General features: G+C 43.3%; 1 protein-coding gene and 1 pseudogene across 4 annotated transcripts in view; one reads left to right on the top strand and one right to left on the bottom strand.

Annotated features, from left to right (window-relative positions):
• Positions 1 to 12,289, bottom strand: part of cip2a (cellular inhibitor of PP2A) — a 67,684-nt gene extending 55,395 nt beyond the window's left edge. The window contains exons 1-6 of one of the 4 annotated variants that reach the window (XM_069888598.1): positions 11,751 to 12,289; positions 10,617 to 10,777; positions 7,851 to 7,951; positions 2,514 to 2,661; positions 1,476 to 1,585; positions 114 to 208 (exon numbers count right to left, since the gene is read on the bottom strand). In XM_069888598.1, coding sequence (XP_069744699.1) covers positions 114 to 208; positions 1,476 to 1,585; positions 2,514 to 2,661; positions 7,851 to 7,949 — 452 coding nt within the window. In that variant the 5' untranslated portion in view covers positions 7,950 to 7,951; positions 10,617 to 10,777; positions 11,751 to 12,289. Of the gene's footprint in view, positions 1 to 113; positions 209 to 1,475; positions 1,586 to 2,513; positions 2,662 to 7,850; positions 7,952 to 8,300; positions 8,460 to 10,616; positions 10,778 to 11,750 lie in introns of those variants that run through there. The other 3 variants (XM_069888597.1, XM_069888599.1, XM_069888600.1) reach the window with 3 other exon arrangements.
• LOC138739740 (E3 ubiquitin-protein ligase DZIP3-like) overlaps positions 10,812 to 27,287 on the top strand; it is a 46,435-nt pseudogene continuing 29,959 nt past the window's right edge.

Genomic DNA, 27,287 nt, shown 5'->3' with positions numbered 1-27,287 from the left:
CAACTTATTCATGATAGCGTCCTGCCATCCTTTAACATGTAGTTTCCATATTCATGACACACTTAAGTCTGAATTCACCCCAATTCAAGTTCATGAACCTGTTACACACTTACATGTGTTTCACCAGAAATGAAATTAGTTCGTCAACATTTGTACTGGAGTGATAAACTCTGGTGTTGTAAGTTGTTTTCTGTAGAAGCTGCAGGCTCTGTTGAAAAAGAAGTAAAGATTAATGATCTGTTCAATCTACCAGACTCCGAGGATGCAGCGGACCGGCCGGCGCAGGGCACCAACAACAGGGATCACCCCCCTCCCTAATACTAGGTTTAGTAGCAAGTTAGAACCATAGAACACTACAGCAACCGGAGTGTTTGGTCCTTGTAATCTGTGCCGAAAACATCATTCCACTAGTCCCACTGACCTGTACCCAGACCCAGTCCATAACCCTCAAGACCTCTCCTATCCATGTATCTATCCAATTTATTCTTAAAACTTAAGAGTGAGCTTATATTTACCACATCAGATGGCAGCTCGTTCCACTCTCAGCACTCTGAGTGAAGAAGTTCCCCCTAATGTTCCCCTTTCACCTTAAAGCCATGTCCTCTTCTATTTATCTCTCCTAATCTAAGTGGAGCCTACTTGCATTTACTTTGTCTATACCTCTCAATTTTGTAAATCTCTATCAAATCTCCCCTCATTCTTCTATGCTCCAAGGAATAAAGTCCTAACCTGCTTAATCTTTCTCTGTAACTCAACTCCTGAAGACCCGGCAACATCCTAGTAAATCTTCTCTGAACTCTTACTGATATCCTTCTTATAGTTTGGCCACCAGAACTGCACACAATACTCCAAATTTGGCCTCACCAATGTCTTATACAACCTCACCATAACATCCCAATTCCTGTACTCAATACTTTGATTTATAAAGGCCAAGATGCCAAAAGCTTTCTTCACAACCCTGTCTACCTATGACACCACTTTCAGAGAGTTATGTATCTGTATTACCAAATGCCTTTGTTCCTCCACACTCCTCAGTGCCCTACAATTTACTGTGTATGACCTACCTTGGTTTGCCCTTCCAAAATATAACACCTCACGCTTATCTGCATTAAATTCCATCTGCCATTTTCTGGTCCATTTTTCCAGTTGGTCCAGATCCCTCTGCAAGCTTTATAAGCCTTCCTCTCCTCCAATCTTTGTATCATCAATAAACCAGCTGATTCAATTTACTCAATAATTTATGAATGGAAAAGAACAATGTACAATCAACAATTACTCTGAGCTTATCATTAAAAGAATGTATTAACAAAGTATCTGAAATACATCACTGTAAATACACTAGGTGCCTAGATTACAGCAATTCAAGACCATGTCTTTGAGAGCAGTTAGGAGTAGAAAATAAATGATGGCCTTGCAGCAATGATCAAATCTAGAAATGCATTAAAAAACCGACAAACAGTAGTTTGGATTCTTACCTGCAATACCACCTGCTCTTTTGGTGATGTACTGTTATGATGAATCACTGTTGCAAGTGCACTGATAAGGTTGTATGTTTGCAACGTTTCTTTGTTCTCACTGTTTGATGCTATAAAAGAAATAGGAAAATAATGAAAAATGGATACTCGGTTAAAACAAAATAGTGGGAAAGAACAAAAAAAATGACAATTATACAATTATAGGTCCAAGTGATTACAATCTAGACATTGAACTAGTAAAATACTTTACAAGAGTGTAATTTCCATCATTAGGATAGGATTTTTCATAAAGGGATTTCAAAGTGCAATAACTTGTGGACCTGGCTCATCCTCTCACACATCCCAGTGACTGCAAACAAAGTCAAATAAATTTAGAATCATTTTCTTCTTTTACCTACAAGGGTGGCTAGCAAATGTACATAGCAAAGAAAATTAATAAGAAAATATCAAAAAAAGATGGTGTTATCCAAAGAAATTCATTCTGAGAGCAACACATCTAAGACATAAAATGAACAATTTACTGTTAAACAATGCGGAAGGGAACCCTCATGAGGTTTACACTGTGATTTATACTAAACTGAGTCATCCAAACAGCCTTTTTTTAAATTCAGATTCTTCAATAAATATTCAAGAATTGGATAAATTTTAATAAAAGAATTCCCACAACACAAATGCACTAAAGAAAATCACTCTGAATTATTCAGCATTCCCAATTGAAATAATTCAGAATGGAGTTGCATGCAGCACATCCACGTAATATACTTAGAATAAAGCACAGCTCAACTTTTTAATTGCTTTATCTGCTACAAATCTTTTGGAAAACTATGAAAATATTAAGTATACTTCAATTCATTTTTACATGCCACAGATCGACACAAATATATGGTTGCAATTTTACTTGGAAGTATGGAAGAGTTATCAAAAAAAATCTTAAAATGACAAGATAGTCAACAATAACATGTATTAAGTTGTTATGAAAATAAGTTTAAAAAGTTATATTGCACAAGAATATTTCACTTAATTAAGTAAAAATAATACCTAATTGGGTGAGTAACCCTATAATCTTCAGAGTCAGCGTCATTTTTATGTTAGGATCACCAACAAGCTCCACAAGACTATTCAGACATTCACTTGGCAAACTTTGATTTGTTGCAAATATATGTACTGCTTTCATTCCACAAATTACCTGAAGAAAAAATATATATTTTTACCTACACACTTGCATCTCCTATATATTTTTCATTTCACAAGAACAATGCATTCAACAATATCCTGGAATCTTTTTTAAAAAAAGCACCAAAATGCTGGAGGAATTCAGCATTTCCTCCAGCATTTCAGTGTTTTTTTTTTAAAACTACAATCACAGAGTCTGCAGACTTTCGTGTTTCACCCTGGAATCTTTAAATCTACTTATCCGGAAGATTCCAAACAGAATAAAATAATAAATTATTTAAGTCAAAGATGGCTGATGAGGCCATCATTTCAATGCAACCCAGCCTAATCCCACATTCTACCAAAAGGTCTGTATGCCAGATAGTTATGGCTCTTCAAGACACATTTAAATACTTTTCAGAAAGCAAGGAACAGAGAAATTATGTCATTCAGTTCCTTCTGCCCACTCTACATTCAATATGACCTCAGCACTAGCTTCTTTGATATCTAAAATCCTATCAATCTTTCTTAAATATATTCAAGGGTTCCGTCACCAGAGCTGTCTGGCAGAATTCCAAAAAGTTCACTATCAGCATGAACAAGTTTCACATCATTCCTGTGTCATGAAATAAAATTTTTAATTTTACTATTATTCTATTTTACACAAGAATATTAATACAAATTATGGCTTCTTTAATGTCTATGAATAAAAACAGAATTTAAAGGTTGGAACCCTTCAAATAACATTGAAACATTTATATGTCATATCCATCCTTTACTTTCACAAGTAGATAACTTGTGGGGATAACACCCGCACCCCACCCCATCTTCCTAAACTCTAGCAAGTGCAGCCCCAGAGCCTTCAAATGAGTCTCATCTGCTAATCCTCTCATTCATGGGATCATTCTTATAAACTTCCTCTGAACCCTTTCCAAGCATATACTTCCTTTGCTAAGGGGCCCAAAACTGCTCAGAATACTTCAAATGTGATCTGACCAGCATCTTATAAAGACTCAGGCATTACAGCTTTGCTTTTATATTCAAGTCCTCTCAAAATGAATGCGAAGATTGCATTTGCCTTTCTTACAACCAACTCAACCTGCAAAACTTTCTGAATCCTCTCCCCAATTAGAATATAGCCATCATCATTATTTCTTCTTCCAAAGTGCATGACCGCTTCCCTACACTATATTCCATCTGCCATTTCTTTGCCCATTCCCAACAACCATAAGAACATAATAAATAGGAGGAGGAGTCGGCTATCCAGCCGGTCGAGCCTTCTCCACTATTCAACAAGATCATGGCTGATCTGATCATTGACTCAACTCCACCTACCTGTGTTTTTTTTTAACCATATCCCTTAATTCCTTTATTATGTAAAAATCTAACTGAACCTTAAATATATTTAATGAAGTAGCCTCAACTGCTTCCCTGGGCAGAGAATTCCACAGATACACTGCTCTCTGGGAAAATGTTTTTCCTCCTCTCCGTCTTAAATCCTGAGGCTGTATCCCCTTGTTCTGGTCTCACCTAACAGTGAAAACAATTTTCCTGCCTCGATCTTATCTATCCCTTTCATAATTTATATGCTTTTATTAAGATGTCCTCTCATTCTTCTGAATTTGAATGAGTATAATCCCAAGCGATTTAGACTCTCCTTCTAAGTCAACCCCCCTCATCTCCAGGATCAACCTGGTGAACCTCCTCTGGACTGCCTTCAAGGCCAGTATATTCTTCCACAAGTATGGAGACCAGAACAGCACACAGTACTCCAGGTGCTGCCTCACCAGTACCCTGCTTAGTTGCAGCATGACCTGCCTGCTCTTGAATTCAATTCCTCTGGTGATGGCCAACATTCCATTTGCCTTCTTAATAATCCGCTGTATCTGCAACCCAACCTTTTGCAATTCATGCACAAGCACTTCCAAGTCCTTCTGCACAACAGCAACTTCTGAAAATCCAAGAAAATAACATCTACAGACTCTCCTTTATCTATCCTGTTTGTAGCTTCCTGAAAAAATTCTAACAGATTTATCAAGCAAGATCTTCCCTGAAGGAAACCATGCTGAGTTTGGCCCATTTTTTCAAGTACCCCAAAACCTCATCCTTAATCATTCATTCTGGAATCTTCTAATCACCATCAGCAGGTTAACCGTCTTATAATTTCTTGCCTTATGCCTCTATCCTGTCTTAAAGAGTGGAGTAACAGCTGCAATTTTCCTGTCCACTTGAATCATTACTGATTCTAGTGATTCTTGAAATGCCTCCACAATCTCTTCAGCTCCCTATTTCAGAACCCTGGGGTGCAGTCCATCCAGTCCAGATGACTAATCCACCTGGACTCTTCAGCTTCCCAGTACCTTCTCCTTAGAAGTAGCATTACATTCACTACTATCCTCCTGACTTTCTCAAATTTCTGGCATGTCACAAGTGTCTTCCACAGTGAAGAATGAAGCAAAATAACTACAGTAAAATCCCCATCATCAAGAATTCAAACAATTTGGTAGCCTCAAGCAACATGAAAAAAAATTGCAGAAAATAGGTAAAAAATTCAAAATTTAAAATCGGCGCGCCCTAGCGTTTAGTTCACCAACTACACAATCTCAAGCAACTGGAAAATTCACTTATTCCCCAATCCCCCAATGGGCCGGATAGAGGATTTTACTATCTTCATCTACCATTTCTTTATTCCCCATTACCACTTCTCCATCATTTTCCACTGGTCTGATGTCCACTCTTGCCTCTCTTTTACTCTTTATATACAAGTATCTGGGGAAAAAAATTGATATCTACTTTTCTACCTTTGCTTCTTATTTAATCTTTTCTCCCTTTATTGCTTTTTTTTTTGTTTTATAAAAGCTTTCCAATCACTGGCTTTCCCTGAGACTTTGCTTATACTGTATTTGACTTCCCTTGTCAGCCAAAGTTGCCTCATCTTCTCTTGAGAATGCTGCTTCTTCTTTGGAATGCAATGATCAAAATCAGAATTTATTGTCACAAACAAGTCATGTATTTTTAGTTTTGTGGCAGTATTATATTATAATATGTTCATGCAAATGTTCATATTATAATAATCTTATGGCATTACTATTAAAAAAAGCAAAAATAATAGTGCACAAAATAAGGGAGTGTCTTTGGTTCGTTGATTATTCAGGAATCTGATGGCTGCGGGGAAGAAGCTGTTTTTGTTCTGCTGAGTGCTCATCTTTAGGCTCCTGTACTTTTTTCCAAATGGTAGGACAGTGAAGAGGGAATGGCCTAGGTTGTGAGGGTCTTTTGAGGAGAGAGGCTGCTTTTTTAAGATACAGCCTCATGTAGATGTCCTTAATGAAGTGAAGTCTGATGCCTATGATGTCGCAAGTCGAGTTAACAACCCTCTGAGAGTTGGCGTCTCCATACCTGGTAGTGATGCAACCTGCCAGAATGCTCTCCATGGAATACCTGTAGAAGTTTACGAGATCTTCAGAGACATACAGAATCTCTTCAGATACCTCAAAAAGTATATCCGTTGGCAAGCTTCTTTGTGACTGTATCAATGTGGAGGCTCCAGGGTCAGATCCTCAGAGATATTGACACCCAGGAATTTGAAATTCTTGACCTTCTCCACTACTGAGCCCAATAGGGACTGACTTACTCTTGAAGTCCACAGTCATCTCCTTGGTTTTGCTGATGTTGACCGTAAGGTTATTATTGTTATACCATTCAACAAACTGATCTATCTCCCTCCTGTACGCTTACTCATTGCCATTTGTGATTCTGCCGACAACTGGGGTGTCATCAGCAAATGTGTATGGTATTGGAATTGTGCTTGGCCACACAGTCATGGGTATATAACGAGTAGACCAGCGGGCTCAGCACACATCCTTGGAGTGCGCCTGCATTGATAATCAGTGAGGAGGCGACATTGTTTCCAATTCATACTGACTGTGGTCTTCTGATGAGAAAATCAAGGATCCAGTTGGAGAGTAGGCCTAGAGTTTGTAGTTTCTTGACCAGCACTGAGGATATTTCATCACAGTAGAAGTTAGTGCTACTGGGCAGAAGTCATTGAGGCAGCATACACTACTCTTCTTGGGTACCAAGATGATTGATGCCCTTTTGAAGCAGGTAGGAACCTCTGACTGCCACAATGAGAGGTTGAAAATGTCCATGAACACTCTGGCTAGTTGGTTGATGCAAGATCCCGCATCTTCCAAATTATTCCCAGAAACTCCCTGCTAGTATCCCCTTCCAATCAACTTTGCCCAGCTCCTTTCTCATACCTCTCTGATTAACTTTCCCTGAAAGGGCAGAGTGTTCTACTATATTGTGATAATTGCCTCAAGATTTTCTTTACCTAATCAAATCTGGTTCATTGCACAACACAAAATCCAGAACTGCCTTTTCCCTAGTGGAAACCACAAGCTGCTCTAAAAGTCCATCTCATAAGCTTTCTACAAGTTATTTCTCTTGGGATCCAGTGCAAAATTGATTTTCCAGTCTACCTGCATGTTGAAATTCCTTTCTTATTTGCTTTCACTGACTCCTGTTGTAATTTGCACCACATTCAAAGTTAAATAACTCACCAGGGTTTTCTTTACCTTAGCCGTTTCTCAACTGTACCAACAAGGATTCTACATCTTCTATACTATGTCTTCTTGCTAGGATTTGATTTCATTTTTTTTCCAACAGAGCCACACCACCCCCTCTGCCCATTTGCCTGATGGAGTTGATGGAGGGAAAGATGTTATGTGTGATGCTCTGAACTGCACTCATAACCCTTTGAAATTTCCTGCAGTCTTAGGCAGAGCAGTTTCCTTCCGTACCACTCAGTGATACCCTTGACAGATACTTTCAAAGGTACATCTATAGAAGTTGTCAAAAGAAGAGGCACTGGTGCATTTTCTTGGCCATTGCATCACCATGACAAGTTATTGGAAATATTTACTCCAATAATTTCATAGCTGTCTATTGTTTCCACCTTATCACCATGTGGACCGAGAAATGAACTCAGTCCCTCTTCCTGAAGTCGAAAACCAACTACTTGATCTTGCTGACAGTCTAGGAATAGCTGTTGTCCTGGCACCAAGCAACTAGTCCCTTTTCTCTCTTCTATATTCATCTCACCTTTGGTTTCATCCACAAATTTATGGATGGAGGTAGAGTGGCAAGAGAGGGAGATAACTACCCCACAAAAAAGCAAACTCATTTACATTTCTTTAATACAGTATGAGCTGTACTTACATCCAATTGTTTTTGTATTTGTAAAGCATTGTTTTCAGATTTGGCATTTTTATACTGTGTGATGGCCAACAACAGGGATTTCATGGAAGTTAAATCCATTTCTGTAAAATAAAAGAGAATTTAAACCAGATTAACGGAATTTACAATTTTAGCAGCATTACTATGAAAGAATTTATTTTAAAAAAGTTATTTCTCAGCACAATGTAAAACTTGCATGTTCTTAATGAGACTCCAGCCACAGAGGATATTGTTACGAGCCCAAAGGACCCCAAAACTCAGCAGCAATAGATATTCACAAATGGTTACTTACACAAAAGCTGTTTTAATTATCTTTAAACATGAAAACAGAATCAAATTTTAACTTATCTCACTATTAACTTAACCCCCTTCTAATTCTAAGCGCACATATATGTGATGTGTGTGTAAATTTAAGAAAGTTATTTGGTTTACAATCCAATCTCACTTTTCCTTCTTCCAAGTTCTCAGGTTGCAGGCGATTCTTATACTGTGCACAGAATTTAACATATATAAAGTTCACCAGGCTTTGGTGCTCCCTTCAGGTGACAACATCTTTCTTTCAGTTCCTTTCTGTTCATCCTAACCCTAACGGAGGGGGGGGGGGCAGGAGGGGGGGGGGGCAGGAGGGGGGGGGGCAGGAGGGGGGGGGGGCAGGAGGGGGGGGGGCAGGAGGGGGGGGGGCAGGAGGGGGGGGGGCAGGAGGGGGGGGGGCAGGAGGGGGGGGGCAGGAGGGGGGGGGGCAGGAGGGGGGGGGGCAGGAGGGGGGGGGGCAGGAGGGGGGGGGGCAGGAGGGGGGGGGGCAGGAGGGGGGGGGGCAGGAGGGGGGGGGGCAGGAGGGGGGGGGGGCAGGAGGGGGGGGGGCAGGAGGGGGGGGGGCAGGAGGGGGGGGGGCAGGAGGGGGGGGGGCAGGAGGGGGGGGGGCAGGAGGGGGGGGGGCAGGAGGGGGGGGGGCAGGAGGGGGGGGGGCAGGAGGGGGGGGGGCAGGAGGGGGGGGGGCAGGAGGGGGGGGGGCAGGAGGGGGGGGGGCAGGAGGGGGGGGGGCAGGAGGGGGGGGGGCAGGAGGGGGGGGGGCAGGAGGGGGGGGGGCAGGAGGGGGGGGGCAGGAGGGGGGGGGGCAGGAGGGGGGGGGGCAGGAGGGGGGGGGGCAGGAGGGGGGGGGCAGGAGGGGGGGGGCAGGAGGGGGGGGGGCAGGAGGGGGGGGGGCAGGAGGGGGGGGGGCAGGAGGGGGGGGGCAGGAGGGGGGGGGCAGGAGGGGGGGGGCAGGAGGGGGGGGGCAGGAGGGGGGGGGCAGGAGGGGGGGGGCAGGAGGGGGGGGGGGCAGGAGGGGGGGGGCAGGAGGGGGGGGGCAGGAGGGGGGGGGGCAGGAGGGGGGGGGCAGGAGGGGGGGGGCAGGAGGGGGGGGGCAGGAGGGGGGGGGCAGGAGGGGGGGGGCAGGAGGGGGGGGGCAGGAGGGGGGGGGCAGGAGGGGGGGGGCAGGAGGGGGGGGGCAGGAGGGGGGGGGGCAGGAGGGGGGGGGGCAGGAGGGGGGGGAGGCAGGAGGGGGGGGGCAGGAGGGGGGGGGGCAGGAGGGGGGGGGGCAGGAGGGGGGGCAGGAGGGGGGGGGAGGCAGGAGGGGGGGGGCAGGAGGGGGGGGGCAGGAGGGGGGGGGGCAGGAGGGGGGGGGGCAGGAGGGGGGGGGCAGGAGGGGGGGGGGCAGGAGGGGGGGGGGCAGGAGGGGGGGGGGCAGGAGGGGGGGGGGCAGGAGGGGGGGGGGCAGGAGGGGGGGGCGGGAGGGGGGGGCGGGAGGGGGGGGCGGGAGGGGGGGGCGGGAGGGGGGGGCGGGAGGGTGGGGGCGGGAGGGGGGGGCGGGAGGGGGGGGCAGGGGGGGGGGCAGGAGGGGGGGGCCGAGGGGCAGGAGGGGGGGGCCGAGGGGCAGGAGGGGGGGGCCGAGGGGCAGGAGGGGGGGCCGAGGGGCAGGAGGGGGGGGCCGAGGGGCAGGAGGGGGGGGCCGAGGGGCAGGAGGGGGGGGCCGAGGGGCAGGAGGGGGGGGCCGAGGGGCAGGAGGGGGGGGCCGAGGGGCAGGAGGGGGGGGCCGAGGGGCAGGAGGGGGGGGCCGAGGGGCAGGAGGGGGGGGCCGAGGGGCAGGAGGGGGGGGCCGAGGGGCAGGAGGGGGGGGCCGAGGGGCAGGAGGGGGGGGCCGAGGGGCAGGAGGGGGGGGCCGAGGGGCAGGAGGGGGGGGGCCGAGGGGCAGGAGGGGGGGGGCCGAGGGGCAGGAGGGGGGGGCCGAGGGGCAGGAGGGGGGGGCCGAGGGGCAGGAGGGGGGGGGCCGAGGGGCAGGAGGGGGGGCCGAGGGGCAGGAGGGGGGGGGCCGAGGGGGGTCCGATTGCCGTTTGAATTGGGCGCGCGGCGGCCTGACGGTTGCTGGAGGCGGGTCGCGCGCCCTCCCTCATTCACGATCCCCCGCCTCCATTAACCGTCAGGCCGCCGCGCGCCCAATTCAAACGGCGCCTGAGTCGCTGCCGGTGTCGTACACGAACAAAGCAGTGGAATTCATGTCAAGCAGATGCCTCACTGACCGAGTCCCGCACAGACCGCCTTGTGAGGCTCTAATACACGCGGGCGAGCGGCCAAGCGCCCCTCACCTAACAGACTTTCCAATCGTCCAACGGCTCAACCTTCCCGCCTCGCAGCGCAATTTATGAATGAATTAGTTAGTGCTCAACCCTAAAAGCATCAATTAACTTCCAAATTTGCTTCGCTCTCCAATACCTGGAAATCACCGCTAGAAATCTCCTCCCAGATGGATCCTGAGGCCCCCAGCCCCCTCAGCACGGGCGGAGAACGCATGCGCACGCGGGAGGCCGGCGCCGTGCGTGACTCGTGACGTCACGACGTGAGAGCAGGACTTCCATCGACTCTTGTCCATCGACCTTGAGCAGGAGTAAAATGCAGGCAAGGTGGTTAAAGTAAAAATACAGCGCTGTACAAACAAAGCAGGTTAAAACAGTGTACTTTATAGAGCAAAGATGAAGATGCATAACCAATGTTTCGGGCTGAACAGTCCTTGAGACATAAAGTTCATTGCTTGACCTGAGCAGAGGTCTGTCTTCGTATGACATATGGCCTCAGACGAGGTCTTCTCAGCTGTGCATTCAGGTTGTTCAACAGTATCCGCCTTTCCATCTACTGTGGCTGGTCCCATTTGAAGATCTCGACGATTTCTTCGCAGAACAGCTCCTTCATAGGTCTGAATGGTGTTATGATCTTGGTTGGACTTCTCTTATTAGACCCAAAGTTTGTTTTATCTTTTAGCCTTACTTGCTCACCAGTGTCGAGTTCCGATCGGTTTTTTGTTCATCTGTTAAAGTAATACTTTTGCTTTTCTTTCTGTTGTTGTTTCTCCCCCTCTTTTGTTTTTAGGAGGTTCTCCAGAATGGGAAGGTTTGATTTTAGTCTATGTCCCATAAGGAATTGTGCTGGTGACATACCACACCAAGCAGCTTTGTGCAGTTCTACCAGTCTGTTCCACTGGGTTGATTTCCCCGCCCTCCTTCTCTCCCCTCCCCCCTTTTCCCCCTCTCTCCTCTCCCCTTCCCTCCTCTCGTCTCCTCTCAGCTAATCGCAGGAGGGTGACCCTGGGGCTACAGCTGAAAAGTCTGCATCAACAAGGCTAAGGTTCAGCTTTTTAGGGCCATCGCCAAAGTCCTGCGCTTTTGCAGGGAGGCGGAGGGCCCCTCCCCAGAGGAAACTGTTAGCCCATTCGTCACCAGGACTGTGTTAGACCGCCCCCTCTTCCGCCCTTCCACGTTTCGGTCTGTGAAGATCACTGGTCCAACCCACGGGCTCCATCTAGTTCGTGCTTCACTGTCTGCACCAACCCCCCGGCCTCCCCCATGGCTTCACCTCCAAAGACGGTGCGGACCCGCCGACTTCCAGCGGTTCTCCTGCCTCCCATTCCCGTGGCGGCCGTAGCCCAGAGTCATTACCGCCCGAGGCCTTTCCCCGCCACAGCGTTGCGGGCGGGCCTCAAATCTGCGTTAACAACGTTTCTCCCCCGGCTAGGATTAGAAACTATGGCTTCAATCTTGCTCCGTTGTTGTAAGGGGCCGCGGCTGCGGGAAATCATCCTCCGGACGAGCCGGACCCGATCGACATTCTTCCTCCGAGTCGCGGGGGGGCGCTCCAACCGGCGGGCGAGGTCCTTTAAGCGTCTGCTAACAGAGCAGGAAGTGTTAGCGATCATCGTCCCCCTTCTCCAGGACAGTCATGGCCGCGAACGGTAGGTGACGGCGTCACCTTGACCAGATGTTGGTTGGGTTGGGGGGTTCCGGTCGGTTTCTTTATTGGCGCCTTCCTCAAGGCCTGATTCTGGCCCCTTCACTGCACGTGCCGCTCGTGGACCCCCTCTCCCGACACCAGCAGACACGACGTGGCGGCCGCCGGACCCCCTGCTCCCCTTTTCACCAATACTGAGAGGACACGTAGCATAGGAATCATTGCTGGTTCACCGAGCAATCCCCCATAATCCTTTCTCATCCACTGCTCTTCGGTTCCGTCTTCACTTGCACACTAATAGCCATTCGCAGATCTTTGCAGAGGAATCCCATGGGGTGGCAGGAGTTTGGTTTGAATCTGAGATGTTGGGCTGGTAATCTTACTAATCTGTTGGAGATCATTTTGTCTTGGAGCACATTTTATTAATTTAAGGGGAGTGGGTTTGCTGATTGAATTAAATTGCTCATGAAAAAGCTGCCTTCTTGAACCCCTTCGATCTGTCGAATGGATAAACCATTGCTAGGACTAGGATTTCCAACTAAGGATGGTCCGTGGCTTTAGAGGGCAAGTTCCAGATGGTGATGTTCCCATGGCCTTACTGTCCTTGACCTACCTGCTGGAGCTTGTGAGTTTGGAAGATCATGTCAGAGGGGCCTTGGTGAATTGCTGCAGTGCATTCTGTAAATAGTGCGAGCAAGCTGATGCGTTTTAACTCCAAAGACTAGAAGTTACCTACTCCCCTCACCCATTCCAGTCTCACACCCTCGGAATATCTTGCCCTACATTCTCTCCACATTTATCCCAACCTTGCCATCAAACCCACAGACAAGGGTAGCACTTTTGTAATCTTGCGCACTGACCTCTATCTGGCCATTGCCATCCAGTATTTTTTTGCAAAATCATCACGTCATTTCTGTAATGGAGAATTCAGAATTGCACACAGTATTCAAAGTGCAGCATATCCAAAATTTGATAGAGCTCCAAAATGGCTTCCTTACCCTTGTACCCAATGCTCCTTCCAAATAAAGGCAAGCCTCCGATTTTCAACAGTTATAAATGCTGTTAAATAGCTTGCCTGTAAATGTGTAACTTTCTCCTTGCATTTGACCCACCCCAAAGGGCAATACCTCATTTGTTCAGATTAAACATGGTTTCCCTACCATATCTGTAACTACTCAGTTTCCTGCAGATTCCTTTGTAGCCCTCTACATTCTCCACAACGTCACCATTCTCTGTGTCCTTTGCAAAGTTACCAATTGCTTATCTACTTTTTTAAATTTCTAGTCCTTTATCATAAAGAACAGGGGTTGCAGCACCAATCCCTGCAGAACACCATTGGTGAACATCCGATTAGAGTAACACCCTACCACTGCTGCCTTCCTACAGGCAAGTCAATTCTGAATTCAAACCATCAATTCACTGTGGATCCCAAGCAGCTTTACCTTTTGGATCAGCCTACCATGAGGGACCTTGTCAAATGCCTTACTCAAGTCCATAAACAATATCCACTGTCCTAAATGCATCATCCATCTTCATTACCTCCTCAAAAAATCTAAGTTTACAAGACATAACTTGGCTCACACTTAACCTTGTTGATCTGGTCAGGGCTTTCCAAATGCACATACCTGGAAATCCTATTTCTAAGTATCCTTTCCAGTTTATTCATTTCCTGGGTCATTTCTATTTCTTGTTTTGAATAGAGAAACTTTTTGAGATATAGGAAGCGGCTGCAATATGTAAGAGAAACCAGAGTAGGAGAATGCCCAAACTCCATTCTCTCAGCACCCAGTCAAACCCAAGTCACTCGAGCAGTGCAGCAGCAACATTGTCTGGACCTGGCAGAGGGAGATAGGAAGGGTTAACTAACTCGCATGGTATCACACATTAAGACAACGGAGAATACTTAGGCTTTGTATCTTTTCTGGGAAGATGCAAGGCAAATGTGAGAAGGTGAAAGCTCCACTTGGGTTTCACTGTTACAACAATTTGTCTCGTATAACTTTATTTTATTAAATCAGTTGTGTCATTTTTACGAGGAATCGTGGATATCCATTACAATGAATTTGTACCAATAATTGTGACAAATGTATTATTAAATGCATTCTAAGTGACTAGGAGTGAAGAATGAAATGGAGAAATTACTTTCATCCATAAAATAAATCTTGTGAGTCAAGATGATGAACTGGAAAAGTGAGAGCGAGTAGAAAGTGAAATCCTAATGATAAACAATAGGATTGAACTGAATTTTTACTGAACTCATTATTATCTTACAGGTGTATTAAATTTTCTGATTGATGATGCTGTGGTGGACCAAGAACAACAAAGTTCAAAAATGAGACACGAGGAGGCAAAATCATCTTGTTTTGAAGTATGTCCACATTATTCTATTACATGAATTTTATAACTATAAATACAAGTTAAAAGGCATGCAGCAAAACACATAGTAGTTGTAGAAAGAAGGCAGTGCCAAAGCCAATATCATTTATGATGAACTGATGATGACAAGAAATCTTCTGGGGTCTATGCAGTACACCAAATTCAGTACACCCCTGAATAAGAAGATAAGTGGGGGGAGGGGTGGGGCTTGATTTTCAGCCCTCCTGAAGAAGGGCTCAGAGCTGAAATGTTGTCTGCCTTTTGCTTTCTATGAATGCTGTTTGATCTGCTGACTTTCCGACCACCAGCTTCTTTTGATCACCATGCTGGATGAAATAGTAAATAATCTTTACATTCTTGAGTTAGGGTGGCCAGACGTCTGGTTTTAGGCTGGACAGTCTGGCTTTTGAGCTCTCTGTCCTCCGTTTGGTGCCTCCTTAAACCGGATGTTAATTTGTCCTCCATTTGGGGATGTAGGCCCTACAGCTCCCAAATGGATGACTAATTAAGTGGCAGAAAAGATACTTGCCTGTTAAATTCAGTGTGCATGGCTATGTGCATGCACGATGAGGAGAAAGTGTGATGGTGGTGCACGAAGTGCCAGCTGGTGCATGCATGGTGAGGGGGAAGTGTGATGACAGAGCATGAAGTGTCGACTGGCGCATGCACAGTGATGGTTGCCAATCCCAGCCACTAGATTAAACCACTAGTCACATGTGGTTTAATCTCGTTCCTAATTCTTGTCCTTATTACAGAAAGAAAGAAAGAAAAGAAATGGATGTTCCAGAAGAATCCAGTAAATGCCATGAGCAAAATGAAATTGATACGACAAAGAATGAATTATATTCAATCTATCCATCAGGTTTGTGGAATTATTATCTCTCTTGGCCTCGCTCGGCCTCCTTCCCCCCCCCCACCCCCCCGCATGAGCCAGTTTCCAGAAGTCCGCAGCCCATGTGGGTCGCCGATTGTAAGTTATGTGCAACCTGAGTGGGTCCCTCAGCTGCTGAGCCCTTTTCTGGCTTACTGCTGTGATCACTGTCCTGCAGGGTCATCTCCCATGCTGCTTCTCCTCAGTAAAGGGGGTGTTATCCCTGTTTCTGTTGCCCTGCACTGGTCGACTGCTTGCCTGGAGTCTGCAACCCCTTGTGGCTGCTGCTGAACACAGGCACGCTATCTAGGGCACAGATGTCTGCGGTTGCAAGATTTTACTTACAAACACCAGCAACCCCTTTAATGTACCGTTTAAAGTCTCTACGGAGCCACCGCATGAGGACCTGGTGTTTGACGGACCATCTCTGTGTCTCCACTCTCCCAGGTCTGGACCAACAGCAGCACAGGTGTTACAGCAATTCTACCAGTGCCACCATCTTATTAAAAATTCTGACGCAAGATCTGTCTCTTTTTCTCCACAGAGAATGTCTGACCTTCAGATTTTTTTGTTACAATTTATGGTTTCTTTTTGGCGGATCGAGGACATGGAAGTTAATTTATGTAATTTTTATCATGAATATAGTGCTCTTATTTTAAAATAGATTTGGAAAGATTACCAAGAAATTCTGAATTAAAGTTGAACAGTGCTGCATGCTATTTTACATCTTAAAGCAGTTACATAATTTTGAAATGTGATACTTTAAGATATGATAAGATAAATATTACCACCCAATTAATTTGTAATATTTTTTAAGACCCTAATGATGTGCCTATTCTAACCAAGTTATTTGCTGTTGCAAGAAGATCTGTGGGTTTAGAGCATAATATTCATTAGAACATAACATTCACAAGAGCTATCTGGGTATATACCGTATTTGATGGCATACAAGACCCCCCCCTCCCCTTTTTCCCCAAAAAAATCACCTCAAAAAACCACCCCAGGTCCTATACACAAAGGTAACATTTTGGTGCTACCATTTTGCAAGATAGTGACAGGAGGAAAACGCTCAAACTTCTCACCTGGGGTTTCCAGAGTCCCCACTGCTGCTCATTTCCCCCAGTAAGATGGCTCGGTCTCTCCCTCCTTCACGCCCGGCAGCTCTTGCTTTCTCCTTTCCGCCACTTGCTCTCTCCCTCCCGTTGTTCAGGCTTTGTTCGACCAGCACAGCTCCCCGAACAGATTGAGACATGGACAGGTGGCAGTGAGTGAGCAGCTCAGGCCGCTTGCTCACTGCCACCCACCCCTGCACCTCATTCCATTTGTTCAGGTGTAATGTCGCTTGCTGAATGAGGTAAATACACTAACACAATTTTTTTATGAAATCTTATGCTAAAAATGGGATAGGACTTGTATGCCAGTGGGTCCTATATGCTGTCAAATACGGAAAATAAAACTGGCCCAATCACTCACCAATTTGAACTTGTACCTGAATTTGTTGAATTCTTTGACTCCATTCAGGGTCAGATGGCCAGATTCCAGAGCAGTGTCTTACACTATAAAGAAGGGAGCATTTCCTACGCTATTTACATTTTTTCACTTTTGCAAGTAGTGTCATACCACTGTGACTCTGTCCATTTATTTTTTTAAGCAACCATACAGCCTAACCTGATCCAAGAAGAGCTCAGAGAATTGTACTTCATTGCCCAATGGAATCTTATTGGTTACCCAATGACTGTTACCTTGTTCATGCAAGGTTTGATGGAATGTGAAATTGTAGACTACTAAATACCATAGTTTTTAACCATACAAGTTTATAAAATCTTGTTCTTTCAAACAGCCAAGTGTCGTCTATTTCAAGAGATTACTCACAACAGGAAGCTGATCGAAAATGCAATTGGTGAAATTGAAAACCTGTCTGAACTGCTAATCAAGTGTAACTTGAAAGAAGAGCTTGCTGAAAAGACCAATAAAAATACAGCTGAAAATATTGTAGACCATGTTTTGGAATGGAACTGCCATTTTAAAATGAGTCATTTCCTGAGTCAACTTATAAATCAGAATATTTCTAATCACCGAGAACTTTTGGAATGGGCAAAGTTCATCTTGGAATTAAGTAAGATTTGGATTTTAATTTATTCTGAATTTTCCCAAAACAGACTGTACTATCATAGTTTGCGTAATCTGCAAATGCTGTCATTGTAGTAAATATATAAATGTGCTGGAGAATCCCAGCAACTATAGAAGTTAAAGAGTAACCCAGAGTAAAGGTATAAAGTAAAGGTAGACCCAAAATATTGGTTACCTTTTACTTTCTGTAGATGCTGCGTGACCTGCTGAGTTTCTCCTGCACTTACGAGTATTGCAGTATTCCACTTGCAAATGAGCAATGTTGTGAATCAAACTACATTGCTGGGCAAATTCCTAGTTCTGGGTTTATTTGTGAAGAAGCATTGTACTTTGAGCACTAATTGTGGAAGATTCATCCTCATCAATAGATTGCAGGTCCTTTTGTAACCTGAAATACCACAGATGCTAGGTCTAATATCCTTGTAATACATAAAGTGCAAAATATTGCAAAGGATAACCAGCACTTCAGGTCTAGCCCTTCGTCAAGGTACATCTTGACAAGGGGCTCAGGCCCAAACTTTGCAGGACCTGCTGAGCTCCTCCAGCACTTTTGTATATCGACTCTAGACATTTGGAGAAGTAAACATAAGCATTGTTATAATTTCTAAAAGTGTTATTGAAATATTTTCCAAACTAGATTTCAAATTGACCAAAAAGTTTGGGGCTCTGCAGAAATTGGACAGGACACAAATTATGATTCTACATCATCTTTTTATATTTTTTTTATTTTTCACACTATGAACCATATTGACCAAAATATGAACCATATTAACCAAAATACACACAAACATTTCCCTCTTCAATATACAGTGTCATTTTCTCTTTTTTTCTCCGCTCCCTTCTCTCCCTCCTTCCCACCCCAGTCCAAACCCATTAAATGTTCAACATATACAATAAACCCATTAAACAATGTCATCACACAATGAAAATAATCAAGAAAATTGTGTCTTCTACTTTTACACACTGGGTCATTTCATCTTCTCATTCTATCATTTTAGGGGGTGGAGGTCCGTTGTAGACCCTCTGTTGTGTTCCATGTACGGTTCCCAAATTTGTTTGAATAATGTGACTTTATTTTTTAAATTATATGTTATTTTTTCCAATGGAATACATTTATTCATTTCTGTGTACCATTGCTGTACTCTCAGGCTCTCTTCTGATTTCCAGGTTGACATAATACATTTTTTTGCTACAGCTAAGGCTATCATAATAAATCTTTTTTGTGCTCCATCCAAATCGAGTCCAAGTTCTTTACTTCTTATATTATTTAGAAGAAAGATCTCTGATTTTTTGGTATGTTGCTTTTTGTGATTTTATTTAATACCTGATTTAGATCTTCCCAAAACTTTTCCACTTGCTCACATGCCCGAATTGCATGTACTGTTGTTCCCGTTTCCTTCTTACAGCAAAAACATCTATCTGATACTGTTGGGTCCCATTTATTTAACTTTTGGGGCGTGGTGTATAGCCTGTGTAACCAATTATATTGTATCATGCGTAACCTCGTGTTTATTGTATTTCTCATAGTTCCGGAGAATAGCTTTTCCCATATTTCATTTTTTATATTTATGTTTAGATCTTGTTCCCACTTTTGTTTGGGTTTACAGCTTATTTCATCATTTTCTTTCTCTTGCAGCTTGATGTACATGTTTGTTATAAATCTTTTAATTATCATGGTATCTGTAATCACATATTCAAAGCTGCTTCCTTCTGGTAACCTCAGTCTGCTTCCCAATTTGTCCTTTAAGTAGGTTTTCAGTTGGTGGTATTTTGTACTTCATTTGTTCAAATGATAATAAATTATTTCCCAAAAAACAATTTTCTATTCTTTTAAATCCTTTTCTCTCCCATTCTCTAAAGGAAAGGTTATTTATTGTGAAAGGCATTAGTTGATTTTGCATCAATAATAATTTTGGTAGTTGGTAATTTGTTTTTTTCCTTTCTACGTGAATCTTCTTCCAAATGTTGAGCAGATGGTGCAGTACTGGTGAACTTCTATATTGCACCAGTTTTTCATCCCACTTATAAAGTATATGTTCTGGTACCTTCTCCCCTATTTTATCTAGCTCTATCCTGGTCCAATCTGGTTTTTCCCTTGTTTGATAAAAATCTGATAGATATCTTAATTGTGCTGCTCTATAATAATTCTTAAAATTTGGTAGCTGCAAACCACCTTGATTATACCTCTCTGTTAATTTATCTAGCGCTATCCTCTGCTTCCTCCCTTTCCATAAGAATTTCCTTATTTAGTTCATTGAAGAATTTCTCTGTTAAGGGAATTGGTAATGATTGAAATAGGTATTGTATCCTTGGGAAAATATTCATTTTAATGTAATTTACCCTTCCTATCAGTGTTAGTGGTAAATCTTTCCAATGTTCTAAGTCATCTTGTAATTTCTTCATTAATGGCTGATAATTTAATTTGTATAGACGGCCTAGATTATTATCTTGTCTAATACCTAGGTATCGGATTGCTTGTGTTTGCCATTTAAATACTGATTCTTTTTTAAATTTTGTGAAATCCGCATTATTCATTGGCATCGCTTCACTTTTATTTGCGTTGATCTTGTACCCCGATATTTCTCCATATTCCTTCAATTTCTTATGTAATTCTTTTATTGATAATTCTGGTTCTGTTAAGTATACTGTGATGTCATCTGCAAATAGACTGATTTTATATTCCTTCTCTTTTATTTTTATCCCTTTTATTTTCTGTTCTTATCAGTTCTGCCAATGGTTCTATTGCTAAAGCGAACAGTGAGGGAGATAGTGGACATCCCTGCCTAGTTGATCTGCTTAATTTAAATTGGTTTGATATATATCCATTTACTGTCACCTTTGCCATTGGACCCTTATATAATGCTTTAATCCAATTAATATATTTCTCTGGTAGGTTGAACCTCTGTAATACTTTGAATAAATAATTCCATTCTACCCTGTCAAAGGCTTTCTCTGCGTCTAAAGCAATAGCCACTGTTGGCGTCTTATTTCCTTGTACTGCATGGATTAAGTTAATGAACTTACAGACATTGTCTGTTGTACGTCTTAATAAATCCAGTTTGATCTAGTTTTACTATTTTTGGTACACAGTCGGCCAATCTGTTTGCTAATAGTTTTGCTATTATCTTATAATCTGAGTTAAGTAGAGATATTGGTCTATATGATGCTGGTGTTAGTGGATCTTTCCCTGTCTTTGGTATTACTGTAATTATTGCTGTTTTACATAAATCTGGCATGCTTTGTGTTTCTTCAGTCTGGTTCATTACTTCCAGGAGAGGAGGAATTATTAACTCTTTAAATGTTTTATAGAATTCTATTGGGAGCCCGTCCTCCCCAGGCGTTTTATTGTTTGGTAGCTTTTTTAATATATCTTGTATTTCCTCTATTTCAAATGATTTTATCAATTTGTTTTGCTCCTCTTCTTGCAATTGCAGTAGTTCAATTTTAGCTAGAAACTCATCTATTTTGACTTCTTTCCCTTCGTTCTCAGTTCGGTATAATTGCTCGTAGAATTCTTTAAAATTTTCATTGATCTCGGTTGGGTTATATGTAATTTGTTTGTCCTTTTTCCTTGATGCCAATACCGTTCTTTTAGCTTGTTCTGTTTGAAGCTGCCAAGCCAGTACTTTGTGTGTTTTTTCTCCTAGCTCATAATACTTCTGCTTTATTTTCATTATGTTCTTCTCCACCTTGTACGTTTGTAGTGTTTCGTATTTTATTTTTTTGTCCGCCAATTCTCTTTTTGTTGTATCTTCCCTTGTTACTCGTTCTTTTTCTGTACTTACTGTTTCCCTTTCCAGCTGTTCTATTTCCCAATTGTAGTCCTTCTTCATCTTAGTTACATAACTTATTATCTGCCCTCTGATGAAGGCTTTCATTGCATCCCATAATATAAATTTGTCTTTCACTGATTCTGTATTTATTTCAAAGTACATTTTAATTTGGCGCTCAATAAATTCTCTAAATTCCTGTCTTTTAAGTAGCATGAAGTTTAATCTCCATCTATATGTTCTTGGTGGGATATCCACCAGTTCTATTACTAATAACAGGGGTGAGTGGATTCTACATCATCTTGAGCACATTTATACCTTACTTGCCCTGCCACAGAATTACATTTATTTAAATGTTTAGTTCTACAACACCATTCGTTATCACCATGTGGTTTAATTACAAGCTATTGAATTTTATTCACCAACAATGAAGACGCTGTTTACATCCGGTACCGCACGGATGGCAGTCTCTTCAATCTGAGGCGCCTGCAAGCTCACACCAAGACACAAGAGAAACTTGTCCGTGAACTACTCTTTGCAGATGATGCCGCTTTAGTTGCCCATTCAGAGCCAGCTCTTCAGCGCTTGACGTCCTGCTTTGCGGAAACTGCCAAAATGTTTGGCCTGGAAGTCAGCCTGAAGAAAACTGAGGTCCTCCATCAGCCAGCTCCCCACCATGACTACCAGCCCCCCCACATCTCCATCGGGCACACAAAACTCAAAACGGTCAACCAGTTTACCTATCTCGGCTGCACCATTTCATCAGATGCAAGGATCGACAATGAGATAGACATCAGACTCGCCAAGGCAAATAGCGCCTTTGGAAGACTACACAAAAGAGTCTGGAAAAACAACCAACTGAAAAACCTCACAAAGATAAGCGTATACAGAGCCGTTGTCATACCCACACTCCTGTTCGGCTCCGAATCATGGGTCCTCTACCGGCACCACCTACGGCTCCTAGAACGCTTCCACCAGCGTTGTCTCCGCTCCATCCTCAACATCCATTGGAGCGCTCACACCCCTAACGTCGAGGTACTCGAGATGGCAGAGGTCGACAGCATCGAGTCCACGCTGCTGAAGATCCAGCTGCGCTGGATGGGTCACGTCTCCAGAATGGAGGACCATCGCCTTCCCAAGATCGTATTATATGGCGAGCTCTCCACTGGCCACCGTGACAGAGGTGCACCAAAGAAAAGGTACAAGGACTGCCTAAAGAAATCTCTTGGTGCCTGCCACATTGACCACCGCCAGTGGGCTGATAACGCCTCAAACCGTGCACCTTGGCGCCTCACAGTTTGGCGGGCAGCAGCCTCCTTTGAAGAAGACCGCAGAGCCCACCTCACTGACAAAAGGCAAAGGAGGAAAAACCCAACACCCAACCCCAACCAACCAATTTTCCCTTGCAACCGCTGCAATCGTGTCTGCCTGTCCCGCATCGGACTGGTCAGCCACAAACGAGCCTGCAGCTGACGTGGACTTTTTACCCCCTCCATAAATCTTCGTCCGCGAAGCCAAGCCAAAGAAAGATTGAATTTTATTTTACCATTTGAGGTGAAATTTGTATAATCTTTTCTGATGTCTTTTCCTTTTTTTAATCAGTATATTTATTGAGCATCTAAAACAACTTTGTACACATTATACAGTTGTACATTGTGCTCCTATTTTCCATTTTTCAACAGACAAGTCGATACACATATACACCAATGTTCAAATACATCCTTAGATAGACGCCCAGACCCCCATTCCTGTCCACCTTGGCACCTTTGCTAATAGAATCATCGGAATATTTCCGATTAAACTGGAACAACCATCTCTGTAAGCACTCATAGTTTCGAGGAAAAAAAACGCATGAAGGGTTGCCTTTTGTGGGAAAATTTTCCATTAGACCCTCAAATGTGTATTTGATTTCCTCCAGTTTATTAAAGAAATTGATATCCTAATCCATTGTGTATTTTTCTGTCTATTAACTATAATTAAGTATTTTTCAAAAAAAATTAAATTTAGACATACAGCATGATTACAGGCCCTTCAGGCCCACAAACCCATGCTGCACAAATACCCCAATTAATTTACAACCCCTGTAAGTTTGAAGGGTGAGAGAAATCCAGATCGCTTGGCAGAAATCCCTATAACACAGAGGAAATGTACAAACTCCTTACAGACAGCACCAGATTCAAACTCCAGTCACTGGTGCTGTAAGTAGCATCACTATGTTTTTTCTCTTGCCTTTCTATTATTTTCATGGTAAAGAAATAGCCTACTGTTAGGTTAACTTTACAAACATGATGTTAAGTATTCAAACATTAAAATAGTCACAGTGATATATTTTGTAGTTTAACCAGCAAAATCTCAAAATCTATTCCATTTTTGTCTGAACAGGATATTCTTCTCATTGTGTGCAAACATTGTGGTTTTTATTTTCAGGTGATCAGTACAGTTTGTGCTTCTTACTTAATTATAAGAAAACCATAATTCAGATCCTCAATGAAGCAGATAATCTCATCATCAACATTGCTAAAAAGCTGTTATCAAGGAAAGCTATAAGTCAACAGGAGATCAAGATATTAACTTCAACTGCAACCTGATCAAAGACCATACATGTTGGTGGAGCAGGTTACCACCCATAAGATGCTCAGTCAGATTGGAGATCTGGTATTTCTTCTGGCTGAAGAACAAGATGCGATTCCCAAAATGAAGCCATTATTTGAAAAATTTAACCAGGAGTTTGATAACTTCAGTAAGTTGGAGCTACCTTGGATTATTCAGGATGATAGTTTTAATTTTCAAAATGTCAAAATTAACCCGAGAAGAAAATTTGTGATAGGCACTAGTGATTCCATCAATTGCTAGCAGTTCTAGTTTTTGGAGCTAAGTCATTTTTGTCTCCAGACTTCTTTAAATGAGGTGTCTTTATGGAGAACAAAATTTCACAAATAGGGGAAAGAAGAGATTGGTAGAAAGCCTAGGATATTGTATTAGAATTGTTAAGATGAACATACTGTAAACAATGGTCGTCAATCTATTATGTCCAGGATATGGTCTGGAAATCCACCAGTGATGTTGGTTGAGAGTTCAATTTAGTCATGGAACAAATAACAGTTTTTTTCAAGGATTTTTGTAATTGTGGTAATTTGTTCAATTACCTAAATATTGAGTTGTTATGTTTTGTGTGCCCGATGGAGATGTGGGGTGGCTGGTAGTCATGGTGGGGAGCTGGCTGATGGAGGACCTCAGTTTTCTTCAGGCTGACTTCCAGGCCAAACATTTTGGCAGTTTCCGCAAAGCAGGACGTCAAGCGCTGAAGAGCTGGCTCTGAATGGGCAACTAAAGCGGCATCGTCTGCAAAGAGTAATTCACGGACAAGTTTCTCTTGTGTCTTGGTGTGAGCTTGCAGGCGCCTCAGATTGAAGAGACTGCCAGCCGTGCGGTACCGGATGTACCAAAGAAAAGGTACAAGGACTGCCTAAAGAAATCTCTTGGTGCCTGCCCCATTGACCACCGCCAGTGGGCTGATCTCGCCTCAAACCGTGCATCTTGGCGCCTCACAGTTCGGCGGGCAGCAACCTCCTTTGAAGAAGACCGCAGAGCCCACCTCACTGACAAAAGGCAAAGGAGGAAAAACCCAACACCCAACCCCAACCCACCAATTTTCCGCTGCAACCGTGTCTGCCTGTCCCGCATCGGACTTGTCAGCCACAAACGAGCCTGCGGCTGACGTGGACTTTTTACCCCCTCCATAAATCTTCGTCCGCGAAGCCAAGCCAAAGAAGAAGAAGTTGTTATGTATTACAAAAATAAACAGTGTTTATCACCTTTATAATGGAGAAATCTGATTGCTTCATCTGCAGAATACAAGTGTATAGGTTGTCACAGAATTTGTATCTTTGGATACATATAAATACTGCAAAAGTAGATGTTTGGATTCTATAACATTTAAAATGGAATTGTTTAAATTTATAGCGCCAGAGGGGCTTTTTGATCCATTGTGTTCATAGATCCACTTAGATTTTTTCCACTTCCGGATCTCTGTTCTGTGCCTGGTAATGGTATATATTTTTTGGTCAGGTCACTCGTCGGAGTGCTACTGGTTCCATGTAACCCTGCAGGATGAAAAGCAAGACCTGCCAAAGGGCAGATGAACCCTTTCATAGCGTCAATGGCCATCTAGCAAATGTGCCGTGAAGCACAGAACGAGCATTCCTTGCATCGAAGCTTGGTCTGGCCATTCACTGCAACACAACATCCCCCAGCTGTCTTGGACCTTACCATGCTCCTGAATCCAGAAGGGGATGTCGAGAAGGTGGGTCTGGACCTATGCAACACCCTACTCGCCTAATAAAATCCATTCACACACGTGCTGTTCCTTTCTGAGGAGTGGGTATCCTCATATCAAACCCCACAAACTGACTGAAAGGAACCATCATCATCCTATGGGATAGATACCCAGAGGAATTTTTTGATTTTTTGCCATAGATTTGTGTTTTGATTTGGTTTCTGGTTTGCTATGTGTGGTACCTTCAATGCGATTGCTACTCAGCTAGGTTGATGACATCAGTACTGTTGGTCTTTGCTCATCGACTTGTATGCATTCTGCATTTGCAAAGGTCTAATCCATGCCACAGGGCAGCTAAGTCTTCATGTTTACTGAACAATGTTAATTGTTAATCAATTAACACTGTTAATCATCAAAATCCAAGTCATTGTAGGTGATGAGCAGAGTGTTTCCAGCATTATTTCAGATTGATATCTTTGGAAATATTTTGCTTTGGTACTTTAAAAGCTAAATTAATGAATAAATTAACTAAAAATTTTACCTCTCTAGGCTAAAAATTTTTTTTAATGAATGATGTTTGTAAGGTTGGAGACTTTCTCTGTAACTATGTATTTCATGTTTGCCCATGATATTTTATAACCACTTGACATGCAATCGCACTAATGATTTTGTATTGACTTTCGGGCAAAGGCAGTGTGCCAAATTTTGGAAATACTTTAATCACAGATTCATTTTCCAAGGACATGGATTATTCATTATTTTACCGTCTTCTCCATCTGCTCATAATAAAGGGCACTGAAGCTGTTTTGAAGATATTTGATCGGGCAATACCACCCCAGATACTAAAGAGGGAATTGCTTAAAAATAAACGCATTCTACAGCCTTACCATAATAATACCTCAGAGGCAGGTGAATGGAGCCTACTTTACCCATCCAACAATGAGCAACCCAACTCACAGAAGTTTGACATCATGTTGCTGGCTTCACTAATAAGACATTTGAAGATCCTTCCCCCACCCCACTGAGGTTGGAACGCTAAGCCGTCAATCATTGATCATAGTAAAAGTGCAGTTATTTTGCACCTTTGTAATTTACGAAAAAAAACTTTTTTAAACTATGAATACTGGAATTGAAGAATCTGATTTTGTAGTTATGTGGGATAGAATCACTGAAGTCCTTGTGAACCTTGGGGCAGATAAGCAAGAGTTACAGGAGCTGAGGAGTTTTCCTGTTGAAAAGCTGTGGGAGGATCACCATCGACTGGCTGGTTATCTCGGCAAACCAGTGGCAGATGTCATGCAGATGCTCTTGTCATTTGTTCAACAAGGTACATCAACCAAAGCAAAATGCTTCTCTTTTCATTATTGAAAGTAAAGCTGCATATTTTGCACCTGTCACGTCTTTTGATTCCTACTCAAATCTGTCTTTGAATTAATATTTAACTTTTAAAAAAAATTATTAGTCTTTTCTAGTCTTGTTTTAAGCCTCTGCATATTTTAACATCCCCTTATTTTTCTATGTACTTTTATGAATTTGTTGTTATAATCTTTCTAGCTAATGTGACCATTTTACACACCTAAATATTCACTATTTATAATATTCATCTATTTGCATATGATTGTATAAATTGGATGCAGCTTCCAAACATGAGTCAGATAAACATCCTTTTCTAGAAGCAGTCTTAGCTAAAAAATTTAAGTGGATTGAGCATGTGTATTGATATTTAATTAACATTTATATTA

This window comes from Narcine bancroftii, chromosome 7 (assembly GCF_036971445.1).
Source record: "Narcine bancroftii isolate sNarBan1 chromosome 7, sNarBan1.hap1, whole genome shotgun sequence".
Classification (NCBI taxonomy): Eukaryota; Metazoa; Chordata; class Chondrichthyes; order Torpediniformes; family Narcinidae; genus Narcine; species Narcine bancroftii.
The sequence above is the reverse complement of the archived record's forward strand: the minus strand, read 5'-3'. Positions and strand labels throughout refer to the sequence as shown.